This window comes from Pseudophryne corroboree, chromosome 2 (genome assembly GCF_028390025.1).
Source record: "Pseudophryne corroboree isolate aPseCor3 chromosome 2, aPseCor3.hap2, whole genome shotgun sequence".
Classification (NCBI taxonomy): Eukaryota; Metazoa; Chordata; class Amphibia; order Anura; family Myobatrachidae; genus Pseudophryne; species Pseudophryne corroboree.
In genome coordinates, this window is record NC_086445.1 from 656,870,544 (window position 1) to 656,898,327 (window position 27,784).

The 27,784-nt window shown below is 42.7% G+C and overlaps 1 protein-coding gene across 4 annotated transcripts in view; it reads right to left on the reverse strand.

Moving 5' to 3' along the window:
- The window catches only part of AHCYL1 (adenosylhomocysteinase like 1), a 905,485-nt gene that overhangs the window by 121,265 nt on the left and 756,436 nt on the right, over positions 1-27,784 (reverse strand). For all 4 annotated transcript variants that reach the window (XM_063955029.1, XM_063955028.1, XM_063955032.1 and 1 more), the window contains exon 14: positions 14,991-15,059. In XM_063955029.1, coding sequence (XP_063811099.1) covers positions 14,991-15,059 — 69 coding nt within the window. The remainder of the gene's footprint in view (positions 1-14,990; positions 15,060-27,784) is intronic.

Below are 27,784 nucleotides of genomic sequence, written 5' to 3' on the forward strand. Positions count from 1 at the left end.
ATGAAAAAGCCGTGAGTAAAAATACTATCTTCATTGTTAAATTACTTGGCGCAGTCGCAGTGCGAATATTGCGCATGCGTACTAAGCGGATTTTCATTGCGATGCGATGAAAAATACCGACCGATCAACTCGGAATGAGGGCCCATGTGCACTGCAGGGGAGGCAGATTTAACATGTGCAGAGAGAGTTAGATTTAGGTGTGGTGTGTTCAATCTGCAATCTAATTTGCAGTGTAAAAATAAAGCAGCCAGTATTTACCCTGCACAGAAATAAAATAACCCACCCAAATCTAACTCTTTCTGCACATGTTATATCTGCCTCCCCTGCAGTGCACATGGTTTTGCCCAACTGCTAACACAAATCCTGCTGCGATCAACTTGGAATTACCCCCTTAGTTCCTTTGACACAAAATAAGATTCATCGCTCTCCTCTGTCACCTTATCAGGAATATGCAGAACTTCTCTGATAGCCTCTATGAGAGCCTCTATTCCCTGTGACAGTGTAGCCTCCTCCACCTCTGAGTCCAACTCCCCCCTTCTCCATGTCTGACCCTTCATCATCAGCGTCAAACTGCAGGATATAGGCCAAAGTACGTTTTTGCGTACAAATGGCAGGGGACTGAGACATTGGTTTGGGTACTGAGTCTCTTTTCATAAACTCAGTCATCGATTGTGTCTCTCATTGCGGGACAATTTAGTAGAAATATTGGAAATCATTCCCTTAATGGAGTCCAGCCATGCTGGCTCTGCCCCGCTAGCCTGGGAAGGTACACTTCACTGAGTACGTAGTAGTGAACCCCCTGGAGAAGAGGAACACTGTGCTTTACATGAAGCACACTCTTTGCCTGACATACTGTGACAGTGACACACACACACACGGGAAAAGGATAAATGCACAATTAACCCACAAAGAGCCCTTCCAGGGAGACACAGAGATAGCATGGAGCCAGCACACGGTGCACTTACCACTAATGCCAAGCTTAGCCTGGTCGCAGATTAAGTACCTAGATTAGGGACTCAGTACACTAATAATCGCTCCCCCCCTGCTATGACCCCCGGGGGTAATCTGGAGTCTCTCCAGAGGAGCTGCGCGTTCCTGTCAGTCAGCATCTGTGTTCGATGCAGAGGGAAAATGGTGCTGGTGAGCTTCTGGATCCGCTTATAGTTTAGCCCCGCCCCTTCAATGATGCCCTGTCTTCCCGCTCTTTTTTATACTGGCTGACGTAATTTTGTGCCTAAAATTGAGTCAGCACCTCTTTTAAGTCTGTAATGCCAGCCTGGGTACGGTGTACACATATAGTGTACTGAGACTTAGTTCGCCCCCTCAGAAGCTGAGTGTCTGCACTGTGTACTGAGTCTAGAGACCCAGCCGCCCCATGAAGAAGCAGTTTGTCTCGGTACCCTCATGCCGCCATAATGGCCGGCGACCCGCTAACTGGTACGCCGGCTTAGTACTCACCACTCTTCTTTCTTCTGGCTCGGTTATCGGTGGCGGTGTGCTGCGGGAATGTACGCTCGCCATGGTGGGGATTCCAAATCGTTTCCTCAGGAGCTAGTGTCCTGTCAGCGGGGAAGGGGACCATTAACCCTGCAAGAGGTTGGAACGTTCCCTCCCCTAAGTCCCACGTCCTGCCTGAAAATAACAAACAGATAAAATAAATGTAGAAAACTCTTCAGGAGCTTCCAGAGACGTGACTGGCTCCTCCGGGCACATTTTCTAAACTGAGCCTGTTAGGAGGGGCATAGAGGGTGGAGCCAGCACGCACTATCAAATTCTTAAAGTGCCCAAGGCTCCTAGAAGACCCAGGTCTTGTCAAAGTCGAAAAATATCATGATTCATATGCCTTGTACTAACCCCATGCACATGCCCTCTGCGCGTGCACACTCAGTCTACCGTGCGTGCACATATCCGCAATTTGCGTAAGATCGCTCCGGCGATCACGCGCGTTGTATGCGCATTTACTGTAGAGTTTGTGAGCATGTAGCGTGCGACTCGATAGTAGCATATTTAACCCAAATAGCGTATATTGTAGATAATATTCCCCTAGACAATGTCAGCGAGTATGTTTAGTTTAAACGGTTCCTGGACAGAGAGATTCCTCTTTGCATGATAGGAAGGGTCAGATAAAGGTTGAACGGTGGTGTCTAGTATCCAACTGTAGGGTATTTTATGGGTAACATTTCGGTGTTGGTTAGGAAAGGATCGCTCGCTCCTGCGTATAGTTATGTGCAAAAGTAGATTATGGACATTAATTGTATTTGCTGTTTATTACACATGCGGTGGGAACCCTGAGGATACCTCCCATCTGAGCGGTTGGAGAAAGACACAGCCCACCTGTTCAAATCCACCTATGACCTTTGCTATAATGCGGAGACACATTCCTGTGTCCAATGAACAATGAGGTTATAGGAACCATTGTATTGTGAATGTATGTTGTGTATATAAAGACCACCATTGCCTGGCCAGTCACTCACTCTCTCTGAAGGCTTTCTCTCTCTGAATGCTGAGGGCTGGATCCAGGACGCGCTTGCGAATCATCCCCACGTATGTATTTTTCTCTGTAGCCATTTTGTTATCCATTTTGTTCGCCATTTATGTTCTCATTTGTTCACTCTTGTTTGCGATTGTTCGCTATTTCTCTGTTATTGTGTTAGATTTTGATGTTAGTTTGTAGTGTATAACTTGTATTGTGTTTTTCCCCTTTTCTCTAAACCATCCACGACAGGGTTAGAGCGGTTGTGGTTTTTAAATCCAAATCAGGTCTTGTGTTTTCACTCCTACGCAAAGGGCTCTCTTAGCATCTTAATCGCTCATACAGTATAACATTGTTAAAGGTTTTAATCGTTACATCATTACAGTACTTGGTTATTAAGGTTTAGAGTGTAATCATAATTATCTGTGTTTAAGGTTTAAAGGGTTATCGACTGTGTGTGCGCTCGCTGTGTGTATTCCATACACTCAGCGCAGCGTGTGTACGCCAAGTGCGTACCACGTACGGTACTCTGTACGCAAATAGCGTGCAAAGTGCGTAGCACGTGCGCGTGGTCTAGCGGCCATAACGGCTCCATGGTATTAGTATATAGCTTTATGTTTAAAGGTAATATTTGACATTATCAATTGAGGGCTCGTCCGGTCCTCCTTTTATCCGCAGCCTAGCAGGACAAGGCAGACTTTTATCTATCAGCAAAGGGAGGGAAGGTAGTATCCCCTGTTAGCCGTTTGGTGGTCGGGGATACAGTAGTGCTGATAAGATAAGCGTCTGCTCCGCTTGGTTTGTAGGGATGCTGGTGGGATCCGGATCCGAAAGGTAAGAACGCAAAGCTATTGTTTGTATTGGTTTTTAAATCTGTTTAAATTTCTGTTTGGTTTCAACTGCGCACGCAGCACACGCAACACACGCACGCATTTGTATTTTATCTGTGTATTTTCGCATATCTACCTTTCTGTTTGCCATTAGCATTGATCACGTGCTGGGAAAATTTGTTGCTATTTAGTTAAAAGTAAAAAGTAATACTTAAGGGAGTAATTGTAAAAACACGCACACAGCCTGACCCAGTTATAAAGGTTTATACAGGAGATACTGTGCGGTGCTTGGTAAGTGATTATAGTTAAATATCGTTTGCATTTATAGAAGCGTGTTATTTGTGTTACTGTGGGCATATCCGGACCACGTGCGAGATTGCGTACGCAACGCAAAGGTAAATACAAATCACACGATAACATGGTTTTAGTCCACGAGATAATAGCACAAATTTGTTCAGTTTCCAAAATTTTAGTTTAAAAGATCCTCCTCTTGTTGCATCACCTCTGGGATTAGCCTGTTTCACCTGAATGAAAGTAATTTTCTGTACAGAAAAATCAAAGTGTATATGACTGAGCAGGAGTGAGTGTAAAAATAAAGGTTTTATTTTTTGTGAACCCATAATTCGGGATCCTGTCGGAGAGTGGACACTTGGTGGCGTGGGAGTGGCTATCTCACGTTAACATTGTATAAGGTATAAAGGAGCAATTAGTATTACAGCAGACCAAAGGTCGGCGAAAGTCAGAAATCCATTTAAGGTAAGTAATGAAGTTCTGAAAACCCTGACTTGAGAAAGGTCAGAGGTAGTGAGCGCAGCCCCGGGGGTTTGCGTAGTACCCATATAGGCCCGTATTGAGAATACGATCCGGCTGAGGTTTCGCAGCCTAAACAACCGATTCCGTTGGTCGTAAAGCGGATAAGTAATAGATACTTATATGCAGTGCGACTGGACCGCACGCTACTGTGTACATTAGTTACTTCACCTTGATACCCACTAAAGTTGCTGTGGGATCATAGACGCTAATTGTACAGGTAAACGTGATTTGTGTAGGTTTTTTTTATTTTAAGGGAGTTTCGCTGTTCACTCAGGAAATCTCCAACAACTGATATTTACTGGGAGGGGTAGCATACTCCCACACGCTCTCAGTAAATAGAGGTTACAAAAGAACCAGAGATTGGGTACTACCGGCACTGGACACAGTGTTTGGTGTATTGGCCAATAGGGGCGTGAGTGGGTGAAAGCGCTCGGAGAACTTTCACCGTCGCCTTACCACTGAGTAAGTTGGTTTTTGTAAGGGTTCGCTGAGAAGGCAATACCTGCAAAGAATGGGGGCCAGTTGCTCAAGTAGGGGACGATCAGCAAGGGTTCACGTTGATATTTGTCGGCCCAAAGGGTCGGCGATGTACATAATGTGTGAGAAATATGGATCACATGCAGAGGTTTTGTGCAATGAGTGGGAACGTATGACTGTGAACAATGGGGAACAGTTCCCTAGGGTAGGCAGTTTTAATCCTGAGGTTTTGCAAAATTTAAGGAGAAGGATATGTCTGATAAAAGCAACGGAAAGCAACGGATAAGACATTATGATTATTTACAGTTATGGCAACAGGAAGGTGAGATACAAAGGGGATTAGCTCAAGCAGCTGGTTCCAACCCTATCAGAAAACTGATAGCTACAGCACCACCACCACCATACATAACAGGAGAGAAAATGGTTACAGAGAATGGCATACTGGTATATGATAAAAGTGCACTTAATAAATGTATTAAGGATAAGAGTAAGGTAGATAAGTGTATTGATGCTAATGCTAACCCGTGTAAGTTATACCCCATCCTAAACTTCTCTCAGGACTGCGACCAGGAAGATGAGCCCACAACGATATCAGCACTCTCTTTAGCAGCCACCATACAAGAGACTACAGTGGGCACGGCCCAACCAGTAAGAGGAGTAGCGAAGGCCACTAGTGGAGGGATAGGTGAGGTCGTGTCCATGGGTAAGTACGGAACTGTACATTATGCAGAAACAATTACACCCCACATTGTAGAAGAAACACAGAGTGATGTGATTGAACTTAATCCTGTCAGGGTGATCGCAGTCCCAAATGGAAACACTGACGCTCTGGGAGTCACTCCCGTCAGGAACATTGCAATGCATTGCCCCTGGTCCCGGACAGAATTAAGGACAATTATGTCTGAATTTCCTGATCCCAGGAAAGATCTAGCCGCATGCCAAAGGTTCGTTAAAGAACTAGGTAACGCCGCCGAACCCACTAACAAAGATTGGCGGACAGTACTGCGGGCATGTTTGCCCTCTAATATTGACCCTTTGAAATTCATTACTGATTGTAAGTTAGATGAAGAGAAACCTCTCACTGATGCATACAATCAGGAAAATGTTAAACAGATCAATCTGCAGTTAGGAGTATATTTCCCAACTGTTGTCAAATGGAACAAAATTTTCTCCATTAGACAAAAAGAAGGAGAAACTGCTTCTGACTATTTCCACAGGGCATTAGAGGAAATGGCTAGATACACTGGAATTGTAGACATTGAGGAAAATGTGCACCATAGGGAAGTAGCAGTTTCTGTATTAATGGACGGTTTAAAGGAAGTGTTGAGAACAAGGGTACAGACCACTCAACCTAACTGGAGAGGTATGTCAGTGGCTGCTTTGAGAGAGACCGCTGTCGGGCATGATCGGAACATCATTAGACACAGGGAGTCACAGGGCGATAAGCTAATGGCAGTGAGTATACAGGCCCTTACAACAAGGCCACCTCAGCCTAAGCCCCAGACCCCTGACGGTAAGTCGTATGTGGTAAAATGTTATAACTGTCAGAGAGAGGGACATTTTGCACGAAACTGCACCTATGGAAACCCACATAAGGTATATCAACCCCCTAGACAACAGCATGACACACGTAATTGGGATCAGGGACCGCAGAGGAGAAGTTATGAACCACATTCAGAGGAGACAAAGAGGTACCCACCTAAGAAAGACTGGCAGGTCTCTAAAATTCCCAGTTACCCCCTTCACATGTTGTAGCTGCCAGCGCGCTGCAGGGAGGTCACCACATACAATAGGGGTGGGGCCACACCTGTAGTCTGCAGCCAGTGAAATTAATTGCGAGCCTTGGAAGTGAACCCGAGGTCACAATTGATGTAACTGGTAGATCACTACCTTTCCTTGTAGATACGGGGGCGGCCAAGTCAGTGTTAAATTCAACGGTGGGTATGAAGACCACTGGTAAAACAATTCCAGCCATGGGAGTAACAGGAGTAGTACAACACTACCCTTTAAGTAAACCAGCAGAGATTACGATAGGGCCTTTGCAGACCAAGCACTCCTTTTTGCTAGCTGCATCGGCTCCGACTAATCTACTTGGGAGAGATTTACTGTGTAAAATGGGGTGTGTCATATATTGTACTCCTGGAGGTGTTTTCTTAGATATACCCGAGAATCACGCTCAGGAAGTGCAGGATATGCTAGACTCCCCACAAAGGTTAATGTCACACACTGCTGTTACAGATAGGTGTCCATCCAAGGTAGAGGAAATGATTTCCCAGATACCGGAGTCACTTTGGACCAAGGATGGACAAGACACTGGATTAATGGCAAATGTAGCTCCTGTAGTAGTTCAAGTAAAAGATGGTAGGATAGCTCCAAAAATCCCACAGTATCCTCTGAAGCCAGAGGTGGAGTTAGGAGTTTACCCAGTAATAGAGCGCTTGCTACAACAGGGTATTCTGGTTAGGACGCCCAGCACTGCCAATAGTCCCATCTTCCCTGTGAAAAAGAGTTGGGGGTGGGGTTACAGGCTAGTGCAGGATCTAAGGGGGATCAACAAAATAGTTGAGAGCCAATTCCCTGTAGTGCAAAATCCAGCTGTCATCCTTATGCAAATCCCTCCCACTGCGAAATTTTTCACTGTTATTAACCTCTGCTCCGCTTTCTTTTCGGTCCCTCTGCACCCTGACAGCCAATACTTGTTTGCATTCACATACAGAGGAGTACAGTACACCTGGACTCGCTTACCACAAGGTTTCATTGACACCCCAAGTATTTTCTCACAGGCTTTGCATGATTGTTTACAATCCTTTCAACCTGAGAGCGGATCAGTATTAATACAGTATGTAGATGACTTACTGCTGTGTTCTGATTCACTCGAATCGTCCTTGAGAGATACGAAACAGCTTTTGTTTCATCTTTCTGATACGGGACACAAGGTTTCAAAGGATAAGTTACAGTTATGCCAGACCAAGGTAAAATATTTGGGACATTGCTTGACACAAGGACTGAGACACCTCACCGCTGATAGAATACAGGCGATTCGCGACATGACTCTGCCACAAACCCAGCAACAGATTCGCACTTTCCTAGGAATGTGTGGGTACTGCCGCAACTGGATCCCAGGGTTTTCCATACTAGCCTTACCTTTGCAAGAGTTGGTCTCATCAAACAAACCAGATCGGATTTCGCACACAGATGAGTCCGAACTGGCATTTGAGAGACTCAAACAGTGCCTATCGCAGGCACCAGCACTAGGTATGCCAGATTATGGGAAACCCTTTGAACTGTACGGTACGGAAAGTGCTGGGTGTGCGGCAGGTGTTTTAACCCAGAAACATGGTGATGCCAGCAGGCCGGTAGCCTACTACAGCGCTCAGCTAGACACCATAGCACGATCTCTCCCCACATGCTTGCGAAGTGTTGCAGCGATAGCATTGTTAGTGAGTAAAAGCGAAGATGTAGTGTTAGGGCACAACCTGACCATCCATACACCTCATGCAGTGTCAGCCTTACTGAATTCTGCCCAAACCAGACACGTCTCATCTGCACGGTTTACAAGGGGGGAATTAGCACTAATGGCCCCTGTAAACATCACCATAAGGAGATGCAGCACATTAAATCATGCAACGTATCTCCCAGGTGTGCCTGGACAGGCGCAAAGGGTGGGGGATGAGAGTGATGGTGAAGGAGGATTTAGTACAGACACTGACACACATGATTGTATGGAATATTTGACCCAAAATTTCACTGCAAGGCCCGACATCAGTGACAACCCACTGGAAGGTGTAGATTTTACTTTTTACACTGACGGTAGTTGCCATAGACAGACGGACTTGGGAGACTTGTATACTGGATACGCAGTCGTAGATGACAAAGGTACCATAGAAGCAGGACCCCTGGGCCCACCTCACTCAGCACAAGTTGCTGAACTGGTCACCCTAACCAGAGCGTGTGAATTGGCTAAAGGCAAGTCAGCCAATATCTACACGGATTCTAGGTATGCCTTTGGAGTAGTACATGATTTCGGGGCCCTATGGCACCTCAGAAATTTCATGACGGCAGCTGGCACACCCGTGGCACATGCAACCCACATCAAAAGACTTCTAGCAGCGATACAGGAACCTGACAGAGTGGCTGTTATCAAGTGTAAAGCCCACACATACAGCCAAGACCCAGTGTCACTTGGTAACAGCCGGGCAGACGAAGCTGCTAAATCAGCAGCTTGTACCCCCATACAGACAGACATCACACAACTGATGGTATTCGATACCGTCAACACACAGAAATTGAGTGAAATGCAAAATTTGTGTTCCCCACAGGAAAAGGCAGTCTGGAGGTCAAAAGGATATGGCCAGGAGTCCTCAGGACTCTGGACAGGGTAAGCCAGTGGCACCCAGAGCATACCTTCCAAGTTTAGCTGAGGCGGCACATGGTCTGACTCATCTAGGCAAAGAAGGTATGTGCAAGTTGGTAAGAGCCTACTGGGGCGCGCCAGGATTTTCTTCTCATGCAGGTAAGAGAGCAATGACATGCCTCACCTGCTTGAGGAAGAATATTGAAAAGGCGATACCAACAGAACCATCCCATATCCTGCCAACGGACGGCCCTTTTCAGGTAATACAAATTGATTTCATACAATTGCCACCTTGTAGAAATTTAAAGTATGTATTGGTTTGTATTGATGTGTTTTCAAATTGGGTTGAAGCGTTCCCCGCTGCCACAAATACTGCTGTTTACTGCAAAGAAAATTGTGCAGGAATTTGTGTGTAGGTATGGTATCCCTAAGATAATTGAAAGTGATAGGGGTACCCATTTCACAGGTGAAGTCTTTCAGGTAATGTGCAAATTAATGGGAATAGTAAGCTGCATACTCCGTACCGCCCACAGGCGAGTGCGAAAGTGGAAAGAGTAAACAGCACTATTAAGAACAAGTTGAGCAAAGTAATGGCTGAAACTGGATTGTTGTGGCCAGAAGCTTTGCCACTTGTATTGTACAGCATCAGAACCACTCCCAGGTCCCCTCTTAATCTGTCCCCCTTTGAGATTCTTTTTGGCCGACAACCCCATGTAATGATTGACCCCCAGGATGATTTGAAATGTAACAATGAAGTAACTGTAAAGTATTTGGTTAAGATGAGCAAGCAGTTGAGGAATCAAAACAGCAATCTAAAGCTAATGATTCCTGATCTGCCGGACAGTAATTGTCATGACATTGAACCTGGGGATTATGTAATGATTCGGAATTTTTTACGCTCAGGTTGCCTGATTGACCGTTGGGAAGGACAGTACCAAGTCTTACTGACCAGCACGACAGCATTGAAAGTTGCCGAGAGAGAGACTTGGGTCCACTCGTCCCACTGTAAGAAGGTCGCTGACCCAGAGAAAGCCTGTGATAAAGAGCAGAGTGTGGAGGAAACCATATCACTGAAGTATCTGTTCCAGGAAGGCTGAGAGGCAGGACTGTTGTCACGGCACCTGAGCACAGAGAACTACAAGATCAGAGGCGGTTGTCGCGCCAAGTTTTCTTTCCCTCCTAATTATTTTCTTTACCCCCATTACAACTCTTTCTTTCTCCTCCTGCAAGATGGACTTGCCCCAAGAGACTGCATTCTGTGTTTTCCTGTTGACCCTGTTGTTGACCAGAGCAGTCTGTTTCGGTGAGAGTACCAGAGAGGTCGAGAAAGGATCTGGAATGGGTTCTGATGACAAGGATGGATTCGTAGAATTCCGAGAGCAACACAATCACCAAGCAAAGGCGAGTATCAGAAAACGATCTGGTACTAAGAGACATTGTGAAGGATTGTTAGCTGAAGAGAATTGTATCTGTAGGAATTGTGAAAACACAGTTGAGGACGGGTGCATCCAGAGATGTCAGTCCAGCCTTAATATCAACATGGACCGACATCCATTGAGTGACTATCACTCACTAGTGGGTAAGGTTTTAAACCAAACGGAATGCTGGGTGTGCTCACAAGTACCTCAAGGTCATAGAAAGTCAGGACTAGTGCCATACGCTCTAACGATAGATGAGGTACTTGAATTAAGGGGTGGGAGACCGGTGGGCAAGAAATTTAATATTTCTAGGCCTCCTAGTTTGAAGCTCCACCAATATCATGTGGATAGGTCCTTAATATGTTTTAATATTTCCAATCCCCGAAAGCCGGGGAATTGGGAAGTGACCTGGAACAACCGAACCATGACATTTTCACACAGAGCCGATAGAATGCCCATAGACTCAGAGCTTATACGCCAAATAGCCAACGGTGGGAGATATTTTCAGTAGGTACACTCTAGGAAGTAGGACCATGCGAGTTGGAGAAGTATCACCAGGATTCTGTGCGCATATCATACAGCCTGATACGTGTACTAGACAAATGAGAGAGTTAGGGATAGGATTTTTCACCTGGAAGGTTTGTAATATGGTGATGTCATTTTCTGTCCCATATGTCCTTCCCGATGATGCATATTTCATAAGTGGCTTGCCCCAAACTCAGAGGGATTGTGTTACATTGGAAGAGTGTTGCCGGAAGTAATGACCATTACCCATGATAAAATGAAAGATGTTCACCGCAATGCTCAAGCTCCTTACACTCACACTCACTACGAACACATTGTAAAGAGACACCTTATAGATAGGACAGAGCATGCAGCCTCTGATTTGATCCACGAATCCACCGGGATTCAATTCCTACTCGCGCTAGATATCACCCGTACCGCCAGAGGAGTTATAAATTTTAGGTATATAACTGCGCTAGCGAACCTGATAGACAATATCACCGAGATGTATGATGACACCTTCAGGTATACTGGGAGAGAATTGCAAGCTTACAAAACGGAACTGATCCAGCACAGGATGGTTCTCAATTACATCACAGCGGTGACAGGCGGGTATTGTGTCACCCTAGCAACTCAGTATGGTGTGAAGTGCTGTACATATATCACAAACAGCACTGAGGACCCAACCGAGGTCATAGATCAAAAGATGGACGATATCTTGCAATTGAAGTGGGAGTTCCGAAGGAGGCACAACCTTACCCTTACTTCTGTGAGTAATGAACTGACCGGCTGGGTTTCATGGTTGAACCAACGCAATTGGTTCTCAGGTTTAGGAGAATGGGCTCAAAATGTTATCGTTACTGTAGGGAAATTTCTCTTATGTATCCTAGGAGTTGTCATAATGACTGGTTTGATATTCAGATGTGTTCGGATTTTAATACATTGCGAGCGCAGTACCAAATTGATGAGTTTGAGGAGCGAGGGTATTGTAACAACAACTGGTTTAATTTATGACCCATCAATCGAGACAATGCTGTGATAAAATGTGATTCCACAGTCCGTTTCTTTCACCCGTTTCTCCTTTGTTTTTCTCCAAGGTAAAAAGACATCCACTCGGAAGAAGATTTTGATGACCCTTTATACAGACCATTGATGAACTTTTTCACAGACATTTGATGAACTTTTAGAGACTTTAACTTTCTATGGATACTTGAAAAACTTTGCTTGCCACTTACAGCAAAGATACAGCAATCCGGACAAGACTTCAACAAGACATCCAAGGACAATCACATACATTATCATACGAATGCATTTATAACGCATGTTTCTTATCTTCATCTCTACGATCTTCAGGTAGTGACACACATAGTCGACAGGTAATATAGGCACATATATTAGCACTCACATATTTTCCCCCTTCATGTATCATCAACTAATGTGCACCCCATTTGTTGGAACTAAAGCCGAAAAGAGCTTGGTAGAGTTTGTTAGCCCACTTACAGACCCTTAATACGGGATAAGAAGGATTCAATGTATACTTCGCAATACCTCGAAGCTTATTTTAGAACATGTACGGCACGATGATACATGACCCCTCAAACATGAATTTCATACACACATGCTTTTACTATCCCACTAGGTCATACATTTCCCACCTTCTCCTCTCCTCCCAATCATATATAGGTATTTCATGGTATAATGTATTTTTCTGCTTAATTGTTTAGATAAGTGGCAGTTATTGACTGCCAAAGGGTGGACTGTCAAAGTCAAAAATATCATGATTCATATGCCTTGTACTAACCCCATGCACATGCCTGCTGCGCGTGCACACTCAGTCTACCGTGCATGCACATATCCGCAATTTGCGTAAGATCGCTCCGGCGATCACGCGCGTTGTATGCGCATTTACTGTAGAGTTTGTGAGCATGTAGCGTGCGACTCGATAGTAGCATATTTAACCCAAATAGCGTATATTGTAGATAATATTCCCCTAGACAATGTCAGCGAGTATGTTTAGTTTAAACGGTTCCTGGACAGAGAGATTCCTCTTTGCATGATAAGAAGGGTCAGATAAAGGTTGAACGGTGGTGTCTAGTATCCAACTGTAGGGTATTTTATGGGTAACATTTCGGTGTTGGTTAGGAAAGGATCGCTCGCTCCTGCGTATAGTTATGTGCAAAAGTAGATTATGGACATTAATTGTATTTGCTGTTTATTACACATGCGGTGGGAATCCTGAGGATACCTCCTACCTGAGCGGTTGGAGAAAGACACAGCCCACCTGTTCAAATCCACCTATGACCTTTGCTATAATGCGGAGACACATTCCTGTGTCCAATGAACAATGAGATTATAGGGACCATTGTATTGTGAATGTATGTTGTGTATATAAAGACCACCATTGCCTGGCCAGTCACTCACTCTCTCTGAAGGCTTTCTCTCTCTGAATGCCGAGGGCTTGATCCAGGACGCGCTTGCGAATCATCCCCACGTATGTATATTTCTCTGTAGCCATTTTGTTCGCCATTTATGTTCTCATTTGTTCACTCTTGTTTGCGATTGTTCGCTATTTCTCTGTTATTGTGTTAGATTTTGATGTTAGTTTGTAGTGTATAACTTGTATTGTGTTTTTCCCCTTTTCTCTAAACCATCCACGACAGGGTTAGAGCTGTTGAGGTTTTTAAATCCAAATTAGGTCTTGTGTTTTCACTCCTACGCAAAGGGCTCTCTTAGCATCTTAATCGCTCATACAGTATAACATTGTTAAAGGTTTTAATCGTTACATCATTACAGTACTTAGTTATTAAGGTTTAGAGTGTAAGCATAATTATCTGTGTTTAAGGTTTAAAGGGTTATCGACTGTGTGCGCGTTCGCTGTGTGTATTCCATACTGAGTGTACGTACTCTGTACGCAAATAGCGTGCAAAGTGCGTAGCACGTGCGCGTGGTCTAGCGGCCATAACGGCTCCACGGTATTAGTATATAGCTTTATGTTTAAAGGTAATATTTGACATTATCAGTCTATACCCCATGGTACTAAATGGATTCCCAGTATCCCCTAGGACGTAAGAGAAATATTAAATTCACTTCATACAGTAGTAGTATAATGTATGTATATCCATATACAGATGGAGTCACACTAGTCATGGCTCCGCCTGTGACTAGGCGCGCCCGCCCGGGCGCGCCTAGTGCAGACAGCGCCCCTGTCTGCCTGGACGCGCGCGCCCACGGCAGAGACGCGCTCCATCGCCTAGACACGCTGGGAGTATGTGAATTACTCTATCCAAGTGCTGATACAAAAATAATACTCAATGTGTGCATATATTATTTCTCCACGTGATTGTGTGTTGTTTGTTGGGTTACATATAATCCTGTAAGAATATATGTAACCCAACACTTTTCCCAGCACTTTTCGCCGTTTTTTAGGGCTGAATTTCATTTCGCCCTATTCAATGTAAGTGCCGTTTTTTTTACTTGTCAGAAATTCAGACATTGTCGAAAAACAGGTGGATTGGAGAATATACTGCCAATCCACCTGTTTTGTCCCATTTTCGCCCATGCCAATTCAACTTTAAAAAGTGAGATTGGCATGTGTGAAAACGGGACAAAAGTAGTCAAAAATGCCAAATTGAATAATGAACTGTCGGATCCTCTCCGTCGGAAAGGATTAGACAGAATTGAAATTTCAATGCATTTCAATAAAATATTATTTTAATGAAAAGAAGTACCCCAACAATAACAGTCTTCTTTTCTCTTCATGTGTTTAGATACATTGTTCTCTGACTCTTGACTCTAGGGAGCCAACAACGTCATTATATTAATTATATTCAGTAAACTCCTATTAAAATGTTAGATACGAATTAATGTTGATATTGGGATGCTTTACTCTACAAATGTATGCAATATAATTTAAGGATCTTATCTGTGCGGAAACTCTCCTTCTCCTGGTGTATACTTTGCTTCTTCTATGTGAGCTTGCTTATCTAAAATGTGATGTATTGCTAGCAGCAAATGAAGCACAGTGGCATATTTAAATTCCTTCATAATTATAAAGTTATTCACAATGAAATGTCTACTTTTCTTGCACTGAGTTTTGTGCAGTGAACTTGCAGTCAACTTACCTCTGTAGTTGCAGTTATTGAAAGAACAAAAGTAGGAATAGTTGAACAACTCAGATTGAGGAGACGACCCTGAAATACATATATATTTAATAAGTCATGCAAAATACACTGCAGATGAAAACTTCTGACTACTGCAAAGACCGACGCCAGGATCCCAATGTTTTGTATGCAGAAAAGGGTGATTTGGGACTGTTCGCTCCTGTCCCCTAACCCACTAACCCTTCCTTTGAGCAGTCTTACCTTAACTTCCCCTATAGTGCCTAGCCCTAACCTCCTGGTGTCGGTGCCTAAAACTACCCCCCTACCCCTGCAGCCTAACCCTAACCACCCCCCCCCCCCCCACAGCCACCCCCGCTGCCTAACCCTATCCTCCCCGGGGTCGGCCACCTTACCGGTCCTAACCCTGACCACAGCGCTATACGTTCATAGGTCGGAGAGACATGCTGGACAATGCGGCTTACCCGACCAATCAATATTTTTGATCCGACAGATAATTGTAGCGTGTATGCTCAGCGGGTGGTCTTCAGAATGCCGCCTGTCGGGATCCCGGCGCACAGTATACCAGCGCCGGGATCCCGACAGCTGGCATACCGACACTTATTCTCCCTCGTGGGGGTCCACGACCCCCCTGGAGGGAGAATAAAATAGCGTAGCGCGCCACCGTGCCAGTAGCGTGGCGAGCGCAGTGAGCCCGCAAGGGGCTCATTTGCGCTCACCACACTGTCGGTAAGCCGGCGGTCGGGCTCCCGGCGCCGGTATGATGGTCGCCGGGAGCCCGACCGCCGGCATACCATAGTGAACCCTGTTCAGCATTAGTCACAATATGACTGTTCAATAGTGAGAAGCAAACCTAATGGTAACCAGATTTGCTAAAATTTTGCAGGATACCCTATACCCATGTATGTGGTAGAATAGCATTAATTTATCTTCACTATCTAACTACAGTATATACAGCAATACTAAAATAAAATAGCTTTTTCCAGTCATTAATTCTTTCATTCAGAATTTTTAAGATGCATACCTGTAGAGAGCAAACAGTATAAATGGAATTACATTTAAGACATCAGACCAGAATGACTTAGCAATACAAAATCAAAGTACCCATTTGTAAGGGCGTGCTTTAAAGACCGCAACAGATGGTGTTGTTTGGTGGCTGCGGCAGAGACCTGTTGCTGGAGCTGAAGCCGCAGTCTCCAGTACAGCGTTGTGATCGGGGGAGTGTTGAGGCCTCACATAGTTTAGGTGCTCTAGATGACCTCCAGGGACCTTGTTCCTTTGAGACTGACAAAGCAGCAGTATAGTCTTGGCTGGAGAAGTGATCTGTAAGGACCAGCAGATGCGGCAGTGGCGGCCAACTTTAATACAAGTGCTTCTCCTGAGACAGCTCCTTTAAGTACATATGCACACACCAATATTCCTTCCTTTACCTGCCATCTCTGCTTTCAAGCGGAGCACAGTGATGCCACTCTAATTTTTCAAGTATACAGTAGTAGCTGACATTTCCTATAGTTGCAGCACTAGCCACTTACAGTAATACAACCTAACCACCCAAGTCTGTGAGAATTCATATAGCCCATACTTCCCAGACAGTGACTCTGTGGGCCAGGTCACTAGGAACAAGAGGTTTTGAAACACCTGTTTTGAACATATACCTGACTGTAAATATCATTATATCTGCTATTATTTTTATTTCATCTTGTAGTGCAATTCTGACACTAGATGGTAGTATTGCCACAAGATTGTTGGAAAGACTTATATAACATGCTGTGAAATCCTTTCTTGAAAGCCATCACAGCTACTGTACTTAATTTTTTTGTATTGATTAGCGGAATACCTGTTCTTACAGAGACTTTCTTGTTGCATGAATTATGGATAAATGTATGGCCCCTCCATCCCCAAAACACTATGAGCTAGGGAGGGTGGAAAGAAAACCGATCAAACTACTGATTCTGCTGAAGTTTAATCTCTTCTAGCCCTTCTAATTGACTATAATGATATCTCAGACTCCACATCACCATGGATACTGTATGCAGACATGGCACGAGATATAAAAGAAACTGTTTTGGTGCTATCTTCAAATCAAACACATTTATTAAATAAGGTTGATTTAGAGAATAGATCAAAATGTAACAACCTCGGATTGGTTGGCCTCAAAGTATCTGTAAAAGGCCCAGATCAAACCAAATTTCTCCTAACGGAACTCTCGAAAATGCTTGGCTTGTCCTCAGAGTTATCATCACTAGAAATTGAACATGCCCATCGCTTGGGCCTACAAGAGACTCCCAACACAATATGGCCTCGACCTGTTATTTTCAAATTCCTAAACTTCAGACACAAAGATCTTATCTTGACTACTGCAAAACAGAAATGTCCTTTACATTATGACGGGCAACGTCTTCTTTTTCAGTAATTACTCAGCCAAGGTTTCAAGGGCTAGGAGGAATACAGTATGTCTCCTGTTTGGCTTAGTTAGCCAAAGCTGGAATTAAATTTACCTTGATGTATTCAGCCAGACTTTGGCTCTTCACCCCACAAGGGGCTAAGGACAGAGGCCGATTCAGCACAAGCCTCAGTGAAACGGTAAATGGAGAAGCCTCCACAGAAATGGATCAAAATGATTGACTTAGATTACATTTCTCTACAGTATGTTTATTCTGGTGTATGATTCAGTCTATAGATATTTGCTTCTGACCGGTGTTTGTAATGTTGTTTTTCATGCATATTAAGTTGTCTCTTGGTTAACATTTGTGTGACATGGGTCTAATCTTGATGTTGCCTACCAACAGGTTGCATTTATTATTTATTTATTAAGAGTTTATTATATAGTGCAGCAAATTCCATTGCGCTTTACAATTGGCAATATCAATGATTTAACAAAACTAGGTAATAACAAACAGTCAGAGAGGTAGGAAGGCCCTGCTCACAAGCTTGCAATCTATAGGGAAATAGGCATGGATACACAAAGATAGGTGCCATCTATTGCACAGTTGTCCATCAGATTGCAAAGGTTCTTGGTGGGCTGTATGATATGGTCACACAGCACTAATGAACCGGGGTCGGGAGGAAGGGAAAGTGAAGAATGAGAAGACATGTGAGGATATGTGGGGACTGTGCAGGGTGGATGCAATTTGATAGGAAAGTTTATGAAAGTTATGTGGGCGGTTCTGGAAATTATATGCTTGCCTGAAGAGGTGAGTTTTTAAGGAACGCTTTAGGGTTTGGAGACTAGAAGAGAGTCTTATTGTGCGTGGTAGGGCATTCCACAGAGTGGGTGCAGCCCGAAGAAAGTCCTGCAATCATGAGAGGGAGTGAGTAATGAGTGTGGATGAGAGACGCATATCTTGTGAAGAGCGAAGAGATCGGGTTGGGAGATATTTTGAGATAAGCGAAGTGATGTACGTTGGTGTAGTTTTGTTAATGGCCTTTGTGTGAGTAAAAGTATTTTATATTGAATACGGTAGAATACAGGTAACCAATGGAGGGACTGACAAAGTGGATCTGCAGACGACAAACATCTAGCGAGGAAGATTAGCCTTGCAGCTGCATTCAGAATGGATTGTAGTGGTGAGAGTCTCGTTTTGGGAAGACCAGTTAGGAGACTATTGCAATAATGCGGAAGATAATGAGAGCATGGATTAGAGTTTTAGCAGTGTCTTGTGTAAGGTGTGGTCGTATTTTGGATATGTTTTTTTAGATGCATGTAACATGATTTTGAGAGATTGAATGTGGGGAACAAAGGAGAGATCAGAGTCAAGGATGACATCTAGGCAGCGAGCTTGTGGGGTAGGGTTGATTGTCGAGTTTTCAACAGTGATAGAGATATCAGGTTGGTACCTACTATTGGCTGGTGGAAAAATAATTAACTCTGTTTTTGAAATATTAAGTTTGAGGTGGCGAGATGTCATCCAAGATGAAATGGCAGAAACGCATTGAGTGACACGGCCCAGTACAGATAGAGACAAATCAGGGGAGGATAGGTAGACTTGAGTATCATCTGCGTACAGATGATACTGAAATCCAAAAGAGCTGATTAGTTTACCAAGAGATGAGGTATAGATTGAGAAAAGCAGAGGACCTAAGACTGAGCCTTGCGGTACTCCAACTGAAAGAGGTAGCGAAGAGGAGGTAGATTCAGAGAAGCGAACACTGAATGAGCAATTAGATAGGTAGGATAGGAACCAAGAAAGGGCTGTGTCTTTACGACCTAGGGATTGCAGTGTTTGTATGAGAAGAGAGTGGTCAACAGTGTCAAAGGCAGCAGATAGATCTAGAAAACTAAGTAGTGAGTAATGGCCTTTAGACTTCGTAGTGACCAAATCATTAACCACTTTAGTCAGTGCTGTCTCTGTGGAGTGTTGGGAACGGAAGCCTGACTGAAGTGGGTCCAATAAGTTGTGTGAGTTAAGAAAGTGTGCGAGTAGAGTGTAGGCAAGTCTCTCAAGTTGCTTAGAGAGACAAGGGAGCTGAGAGATACAGTAGGGCGGTAGATTGAGAGATAGTTAGGGTCAGAATTTAGTTTTTTCAAAATGGGAGTAATCACTACATGCTTGAACAGTGAAGGAAAAATACCAGTAGAGAGAGAGAGATTACAGATGTTAGTTAAGGTAGGGGTGAGCACCAGAGACAGAGCTTATCAAGTTGAACTTACTATACAATTCACTGATGTCAAACTTCGTCTAGCTTTTCAAGCTTAATGAATTGTTTATTCATTAGGCTGTGACGGCCTACTAATATTGTTTCTTTGTATTTACAGTATGTTACGTTCTTGTCCTTTTACGGAGTTTATGACTAAGTATCCCACTGACGACAATATTTTTTTTTCTGCACCATCACCATATGATGTTTACGAGGTATTTTAAGGAATTCCGTTATCCATGCCAGCCGATTACCTATTGTTTTGTACTAACTTATCAAATCTGTTTTACTTGTAGTTATTCTGTGGACAGGCATTTAATATATTTAGACTGCTATGTGCTGCTCCCAGTTTATCCCTTTTAATTATTATGGCATCACAGCTTAAATTTAGGACATGGAATGTTAGGGGGATCAATTTCCCTATAAAAAGGAGAAGAAATCTGACTTACCTTAACAAATTGAAGGCAGATATTACTCATTTGTCCCCCACAGAACAAGACATGTTAAAAATGTTGCATCTGAGGGTTCTGACTTCTTATAATACTACTAAGACTCGAGGGGTAGCTATATTAATTTGTAGAAATTTTCCTCATACCGTCCATTCCAGACATAGAGCCTTCTGGTCGTTACATCATAGCAGAGGTTACGCTGGATGGTACGAGATATACATTGTGTAATGTTTATGGTCCTACTAATAATGATAGGAAATTCTCTGCCTAACAAATAGGCTACTCCCTTTTGCGGATACACAACTTGTGTGGAGACTTTAAACTAGTAGTTTCCCCCATTTTAGACAGCAAATCCACCTCACGTACATGGATTCTCCCAACCTAAAATTGGATTACCGTATGTATCCTCCCAATTAAATTTAACAGATAACTGGAGAGTAAGGAACCCAACAGAACTAGAATAAACCTATTATTCACTCAGCAAAGCATGACACATTCTCTACACTAGATTACTTTTTATCTCTGATTCTCTATCCTCAATGGTATTAAATAGCCTATAGCCATTTCAGAACATGTCCCAGTCTGGGTGGATATACAGGGGAAGTTTCTTCGGCGTAATTGTTATCAGTGGCATTTTCCACCTAAACTATCCTCAGAAATGTAAATCTATGCTAGAACCCTAATCTTTTCTGGCAGACTGTGAAAGCAGTATTACGTGGCAATATAATATCTTATATGAATAAATATAGGTCACATCAAGATTCTGTTTACAGGTCTGCCCAAAGTTTGCAGGCATTAAAAACATTACCCTCACCGGACAAGTCCACCTACCATGGTTGTAAACTGCACTTTGATCAGGTCCGTAGATTTCTTTTCTTTCATTATGGTGATAAACGTAGCAGATTGCTTTCCAATTTTGGGGGGTAGAAGCCATACCAATATAGCAGCACTTAACGATAAACAACTAAATAGACATTATAAAGGGGATATAATAGCAGAGTTTTTTTTTATCACTATTAGAAGCGCTACGCGCAGGACCATATATCAGAGACCCGAAAACAATCCTTTTGGAAAGATATATCTTTACCACAACTTTCTCACACACAGGCACAGAGTTTAATACATACATTTACTCCTACAGAAGTGGATCTGGTCATTAAAAAGATTAAACCCATGAAGGCCCCCCGGGACCCAACGGTTTTAGTGTGGAATTTTATATGCACCTTTGGCCTCACTTGGTGAAGGCACCTACAAATTTCTTTAAATATATACTGGAAGGGAAGCCCATTCCCCAACACTTTAGTTTGGCTATTATAAAAGTTTTGTTAAAACCAAATAGGGATCTCCTTCTACCATTCTTGTATAGGCCCATATCTCAACTTAATGTGGATTATAAATTTTTTACCAAACTGTTAGTGGACCATCTTAAATTAATTCAACCGGCAATCATACACCAAGATCAATCCGGTTTCGTTTGGGGCCGAACTTCAGTTACTAATACCAGAGAAGTGCTTACTGTTTTGCAATCTTTGTGTGATTTTCCGGCAGATGATCCCAGATTTCTATTGACTCTTGATGCCTTTGATATGGTTGCCTGGGATCATTTGTTTGAGACTCTTAGGAGATTTGGCATCCCTCTCTCTTTTATTGATGTAATCTCCTCCATAAATACCACCCCTTCTACTCAAGTCTTTACTAACAAATATCTTTCATTGCCATTCCTCATTAAAGGGGTACGAGGCAAGAGTGTCCTTTTCTGCCCCTTTTATTTGCAGCTGCTCTTGAACCAATGGCGATAGCCTTGCGTCAATGACAAGATTTTTTGGGTGCCTGTGAATGCAAATTATCCTTGTTCGCGGATATGTTTCTTTTTCTCTCAAAACCATCACTAACTATCCCGGCAATCTTAAAGATTGTACAGACGTTTAGTTTGTTTGCGGCTTATCGCATCAATATTGATAAGTCAAAATTACTTCCAATTGCCGGCCCCTCTTTTCTGTCCTCTCACCCACATTTGTCCTCTTTGTTTGTGGTCAAAATTCTTAGGCATTAATATCCCACCTGACCTTTCTGTGCTATATAACATTATTTTTTTGCCTGTTATTAATAATATTAAGTCTCAACTATTTTGTTGGAAGGATCTAAAACATTCACTATTGGAATGGATTGTGGTCATTAAAAGTATAATAGTCCCCAAATTAGCATATTTGTTACAAACATTGTCTATTGCAATCAAGAACGCTGATATATTGCTCTGCACACAAATCTTCCCTAAGTTTATCTGGAGAGGCTGTAAACCTGGGATGTTCCGGGCCCGCACATACTTGCCAAAAAATAAGGGAGGGCTTAGTGTTCCTAATATAAAATATTTTGAATGGTCTACTTTGTTCAGATATATAGCTGATTGGCTGATAGGAACTGATCACAACACGAACCTTGCCTTAGAAGAACCTCTGTTCCATCCACATGCACGGGCCGCACTCCTTCACTCCCCAGGAATGTTAATACCCCTGACGGTTAAATCAAATATACTCTTATGGGACACCTATACAGCCTGGCTTAGTATAACTAAAAATCTAAAGAAAAACTCCTATTCATCCCCTTATACCACCCTTTGGGGTAATCCATTGTTCGCGTCTTCTCTCCTTAACCAATCTTTTAGGACCTGGTGTCTGGTTGGTATTATGGCTAATAGGGATGTGTTCGACCCAATGCGGGCAACACTTTCTTTCTTTCTTTCTCTGAATTGCAAGAAAAATATACTTTTCCTCATACTTATTTCTTTATGTATTTCCAAATGCAACATTATATCAATTCTTTAGATGCTCCCCTATCAACATCCTGCCCTCCAGATACTCAGACAACCATTTTAAATACTCGTGAGACATCTAAATTTAGGATTCATCATTTATATTCTCAATTGATTGATGATGCAAAACACACATGGTCTAAAACTGAGTTTGGAATTTTTGGATATGTCTGATTTTATGCCAATTGTAGAAGGTCTAGACCGAATTCTCCCCAACCATAAATCCGCCTGTCTACAAGAGATAAACCTTCGAATTGTGAATCGCACATATGTATCTCCCGCTCAAAGGAAGCACTTCACAACTTTCACACTTGACACAATAACCTGTGGCAGATGTCTGGATGGTTCTCTATCCCATAACTTATGGTTCTGCGGAAAGATAAGTACGTTTTGGAATAAGATATTAGATTATTTAACTACCTTTTTACAAATACAGTTATCTAAGAATGCTATGGCTCTGATATTTGCAAACTTCTCCCTCTGGGAAATGACCCAATCTTTAGATCCCTGGAAACCCCTTCTGATTGTTATGGTGGTGGTAGCCAAACAAGTGATTCTTAAATACTGGATTTTTAAATTCACTTCCACACTAAGTGTAAAAAATGCTTTATTGGAAGTACTGTATCACAAAAGACGTTTGGCTACGTACAGCATAGATGGGGGTGTTCTGGTCTTCTATAAAAAATGGGGGGCTTACACAGTATAGACCGTTTTCGAAGTAACATCTGAATGGTATTCAAACACACAGACTGGATTCTGCACAGAAATATTACAGCTCGACCCTCAACATATTAGATGTATGACATAACCATCTTTACTGTGACAGGGATGAGCTTTTGTTATGGTACTTTCATTTCTATTGGACATCCCTTCTAGACTCTGCTTTTATATTGCATGTTGCATGGATATTTTTTAAGGAAAAAATTAATATTAATTTTACACAAATACTATTTGCAACTTATTTTCATGACAAATTTTGTATGCTTGTACATGGTGATTCGTCACTCTTTGCTTTTATTTTATTTTGCGTTATTTTATTCTCTTACTTTACTTATCTTCTATTTAAGTTTTTTTTCCTCACACTTGTATTATTAACAATAATTATACTTATTAAAAAAGTACAGTGGTTATTGGTCTTGAATTTGTGATGTATTTTATAATGAGACAAATTGTGATTGGTGGTTTTTATGCCAATGTTGCATTGTAATTCATCTCTGCTGTTCCATAAAAAAATAAATTAAAAAAAGTAGTCGACAAATTTAATGAACCAATTTTACTGTGATTTGGCAATTGTAAAGTGCAACGGATAATGCTGTGCTACATAAGAAACTGTTAATAAATAAACAAACTGTCCCAAGTGTATGATTAAACAATGATGGGTTTTTGGAGGACAAGCTAATGTCATTATCATTCTAAAATTATAAAATTTTAAGGTTCTTCAAAGAACATTACAGATAGGATTCCCCAGTGATTAAGAAGAGATTCTGCTGTATAAGGAGCTATTTAGATCAGGGCATAGTGGGTAACTTTAAAACCCCTTTCACACCACACAAATAACCCGGTATCGACTCGGCATATTGCCGGGTCAACACAGGTCGGTGTGCGGTGTGAAAGGGCCATGGTCGAATTCCCATGTTGCCCGACCCGGTAATCCAACTCGGGAACAAAGCAGTGTTATTCCAGGGTTGAATACCGGGTCAGTGGATGCTTTGCACTGCACCAACAAAAATAACTTTTAAACCCAAGTTTTAGAGGGACACTAAGGATCACAACCTGGTGGAGTAAAACGCTGTGAGTGCACTCGCAGGATTTCCCTTGGTGGACATATATACATGTTGTATGTCTGCTTTTGTATACCGGTATTAGCTATACAAACACACATAGTATAAAATATATGAACTACATTGCATAGATTTATATTTTACTTTCTATTTTTAATAAACATTTTTGATTTTAGTGTATCATTGTGATTCGTTTTATTACAACTTACTTATTTAACAAGAGCATTATTTGAGTATATACAATTTTTCATTGACATATTATAGGCACTAGATGTGCGCTGAAAATCCTGTTTTACTGCATATTATCTAGTGGAGTAATATAGTACCTCCACATACCATTCATTAGCAGCAACCAGTTCCTAGTAGCTGGGTATGAGAGTGGCACAGTTCCTCACATACTTTTTCACATTTTTGGTGGCTGCCAGAGTAGCCCTTATTTTGTCCAATTCTGTGCCAAATAGGATATCCACAGTGTAAGGCAGAATTATCAGGGCCTTTTGGGTATCCTTGTGTGCTTTCCATGAGCATAGCCAGAGGATGTGGTGGGCTACCACTGAGGTAGCACATGCCCTGGAAGTTAGTAGAACAGTAGCCAGAACCACTTCCCCTAGGTAGGATGCAGCATCCCTGATGTGTGTGATATTGGACAAAATGTCCTGGGAAGCGTCAGAAGGAAGGTCTTCCTCCAGATCCCCTGTCCAGCTCTCAATAGCCTTGGCCACCCAGGCAGCGATCATAGCAGTCCGAGTAATTGCTCATGTAAGGGAATAGACAAATTTGACACAGGCTTCAATCCTCCTATCCATATTCTCCTTTAAGAAAGAAGTTGTAGGGATAGGTTAAGTGGAGGTTCTTAGCAGATGGCCACATGGGAATCCACAGCTGGGGAAACCTTCTACTTAGCACAATCAGCTGTTGGAATAGGGTAAAACAATGCTAGGCATTTAGGCAGCTGAAACTTTTTACCTGGGGTATTCCAGTCTTCACGCAGGAGTTCAGTGAGATACTCAGATTGATTCAGCCTTAACTACCTTCTGGCACTTAAACAGCTGAGGATGTTTTGATGGAGGAGCCGGCTCCTCGTATTCTATCTGAAGAATAGATTTGACAGCCCTTACTAGCGCAGATACATCTAAGGTAGACTGATGCTCCTCTTCCCCTGTGGGGAACTTAGTGAGAAAAGCGTCTGCATCTCAGAATCTGAAAGCTGCGTAGACTAAGAATGGCAGAGCACGCCTAGTGGCTTTAGTGGGCAAGGGTGTGTCTCCCTGTAACATCTGTTAAAAAGCAGTAGAGATAGTAGCTAAACTTTGTACGAGGTAGAAAGTACATCCATCTAGGTAGAGGCCATAGCTGTGACTGGTGCACCTGCTCGGGGAATCTCATAGGGTAGGACACTGTGGAGGTTGCTAGGTAGTCAGCAATTTGTGCCAGTATTTGTGAAAAAGAAGCTGAGAGGGGAACTTGAATAGGATCTAGAGGGGCTGGCTGGTTAGGTGGGATATAGCAAGATGTACACAAACCATTCTGTATTAAGTCCTGAAGGGATAATCCTGCTTAACATGGCACTATACAGTGTGTAACATTTGCAGTACTGTGACAACCTTCACAAACACTGGCAGCTGTGAAGTATGTTAACCCCTAAAAACCTGTTCTTAGGGTTATTTGAGAAGCAAAAGGGAAAGGTATAAGCTGACAGGAAAAATAAAACAGAAAGCAGAGCTATCACAAGTCACAGACATTGCAGAATACACTATGAATTAGTGCAATGGGCACTAAATCAACTACACAGACAGCAGTGGCTGGTAGGATATAGCGCTGCATAACCTGGCTCCAAGGAGAGGTATACAAAGAGACCGGACCTAGCGTTCCCGTAGACCTGCAGCTGCTGAAGAAAATGGCTGCTATGGGGCTCTGAGGGGGAGAGGGGGGCAGCTCAGAAATAGGAAGACCGCAGTGGAATGGCACCCTGAGCTGGGGGAGGGGCCGCAGGAAGATGATAGACCTCCCCTATGCTGACATCAGCCACAGGTTTGCCTGGCCTCTAACAAATAAGTCCTGCGCCAGAAAAATTAAGCCCTGGTGGTCTAGTGCAGTCCTGGACGAACCATTGAGCAAACCAGCTTCCTGAGACTGGAGGTAAGACTGTGTCAAAGACACTAGTTTTCACAAGCAGAAGCCCACCTTACCTATCCCATGGGGCCGTGCTAGCCATGCCCTCGGGTGCCCCGCCATAAGTACCAGACCTGGGGTTGGAGTTGCGGCGCCGGTGGGTGTTGATGGAGAAGTAGTGTTGGCATCCAAAGGACTGCCTAGCACTGTGACTTCGTCTTAGTGAAAAATAAAATTCAATCATAAAAACAAAGCTTGGACTGTTTAAGAGCAGCCCCACTGTTTAACCGTGATCCAGCTCCTGACGGCACCAAAATGAAACCGAGCTGAGCTGTGGGCAAGGTATAGGGGGGAAAGGACCGGAGCATCTTGGGATATCTAAAGCTTTAACTTTTTAGTGCCCGGTCCTCACCACCACCTACTCCCTCACCATTGTTTTCCTGTGAAGCTCTATGGAAGAAGAAATTATTATTTTCTAAATATTATTGCAACATAAGAGGCTTATGAGGAAATGAAAAGTCTGTATATATTAATATTGCCTCATTTTTCATGTCACCAAAACCTGTTGAATATTTACTTTTTATCCCCATGTAGCCTCCATTTGTGTGCGCTTATTCATTCCCCAAAGCATGTCCCTGCTCAACCCCAAAATGGTGTTTGAATCAACCTTTATAGTGTTAACACATGCAATTGGGTCAATCCATGTCAAATGGTCCAGCCCTGGTAGCTTGAATAATTGAAATAAATATATGTATATGTATATGTATATATATATATATATATATATACACACATACATACATACATACACACATATATATATATATATATATATATATATATGAGCAATTGGTATAAGGGTTCTGGCGACCAATGGTGTATTAAAATATGTATCCGTCCACGTATATAAAAAATATAACAATTTATTTGGTATAGATAAAATACAATGGAGTAATAGAAAAATATGTATAAATACCGTAAAAAGACTTTTAAACTCTTAGAAAAAAT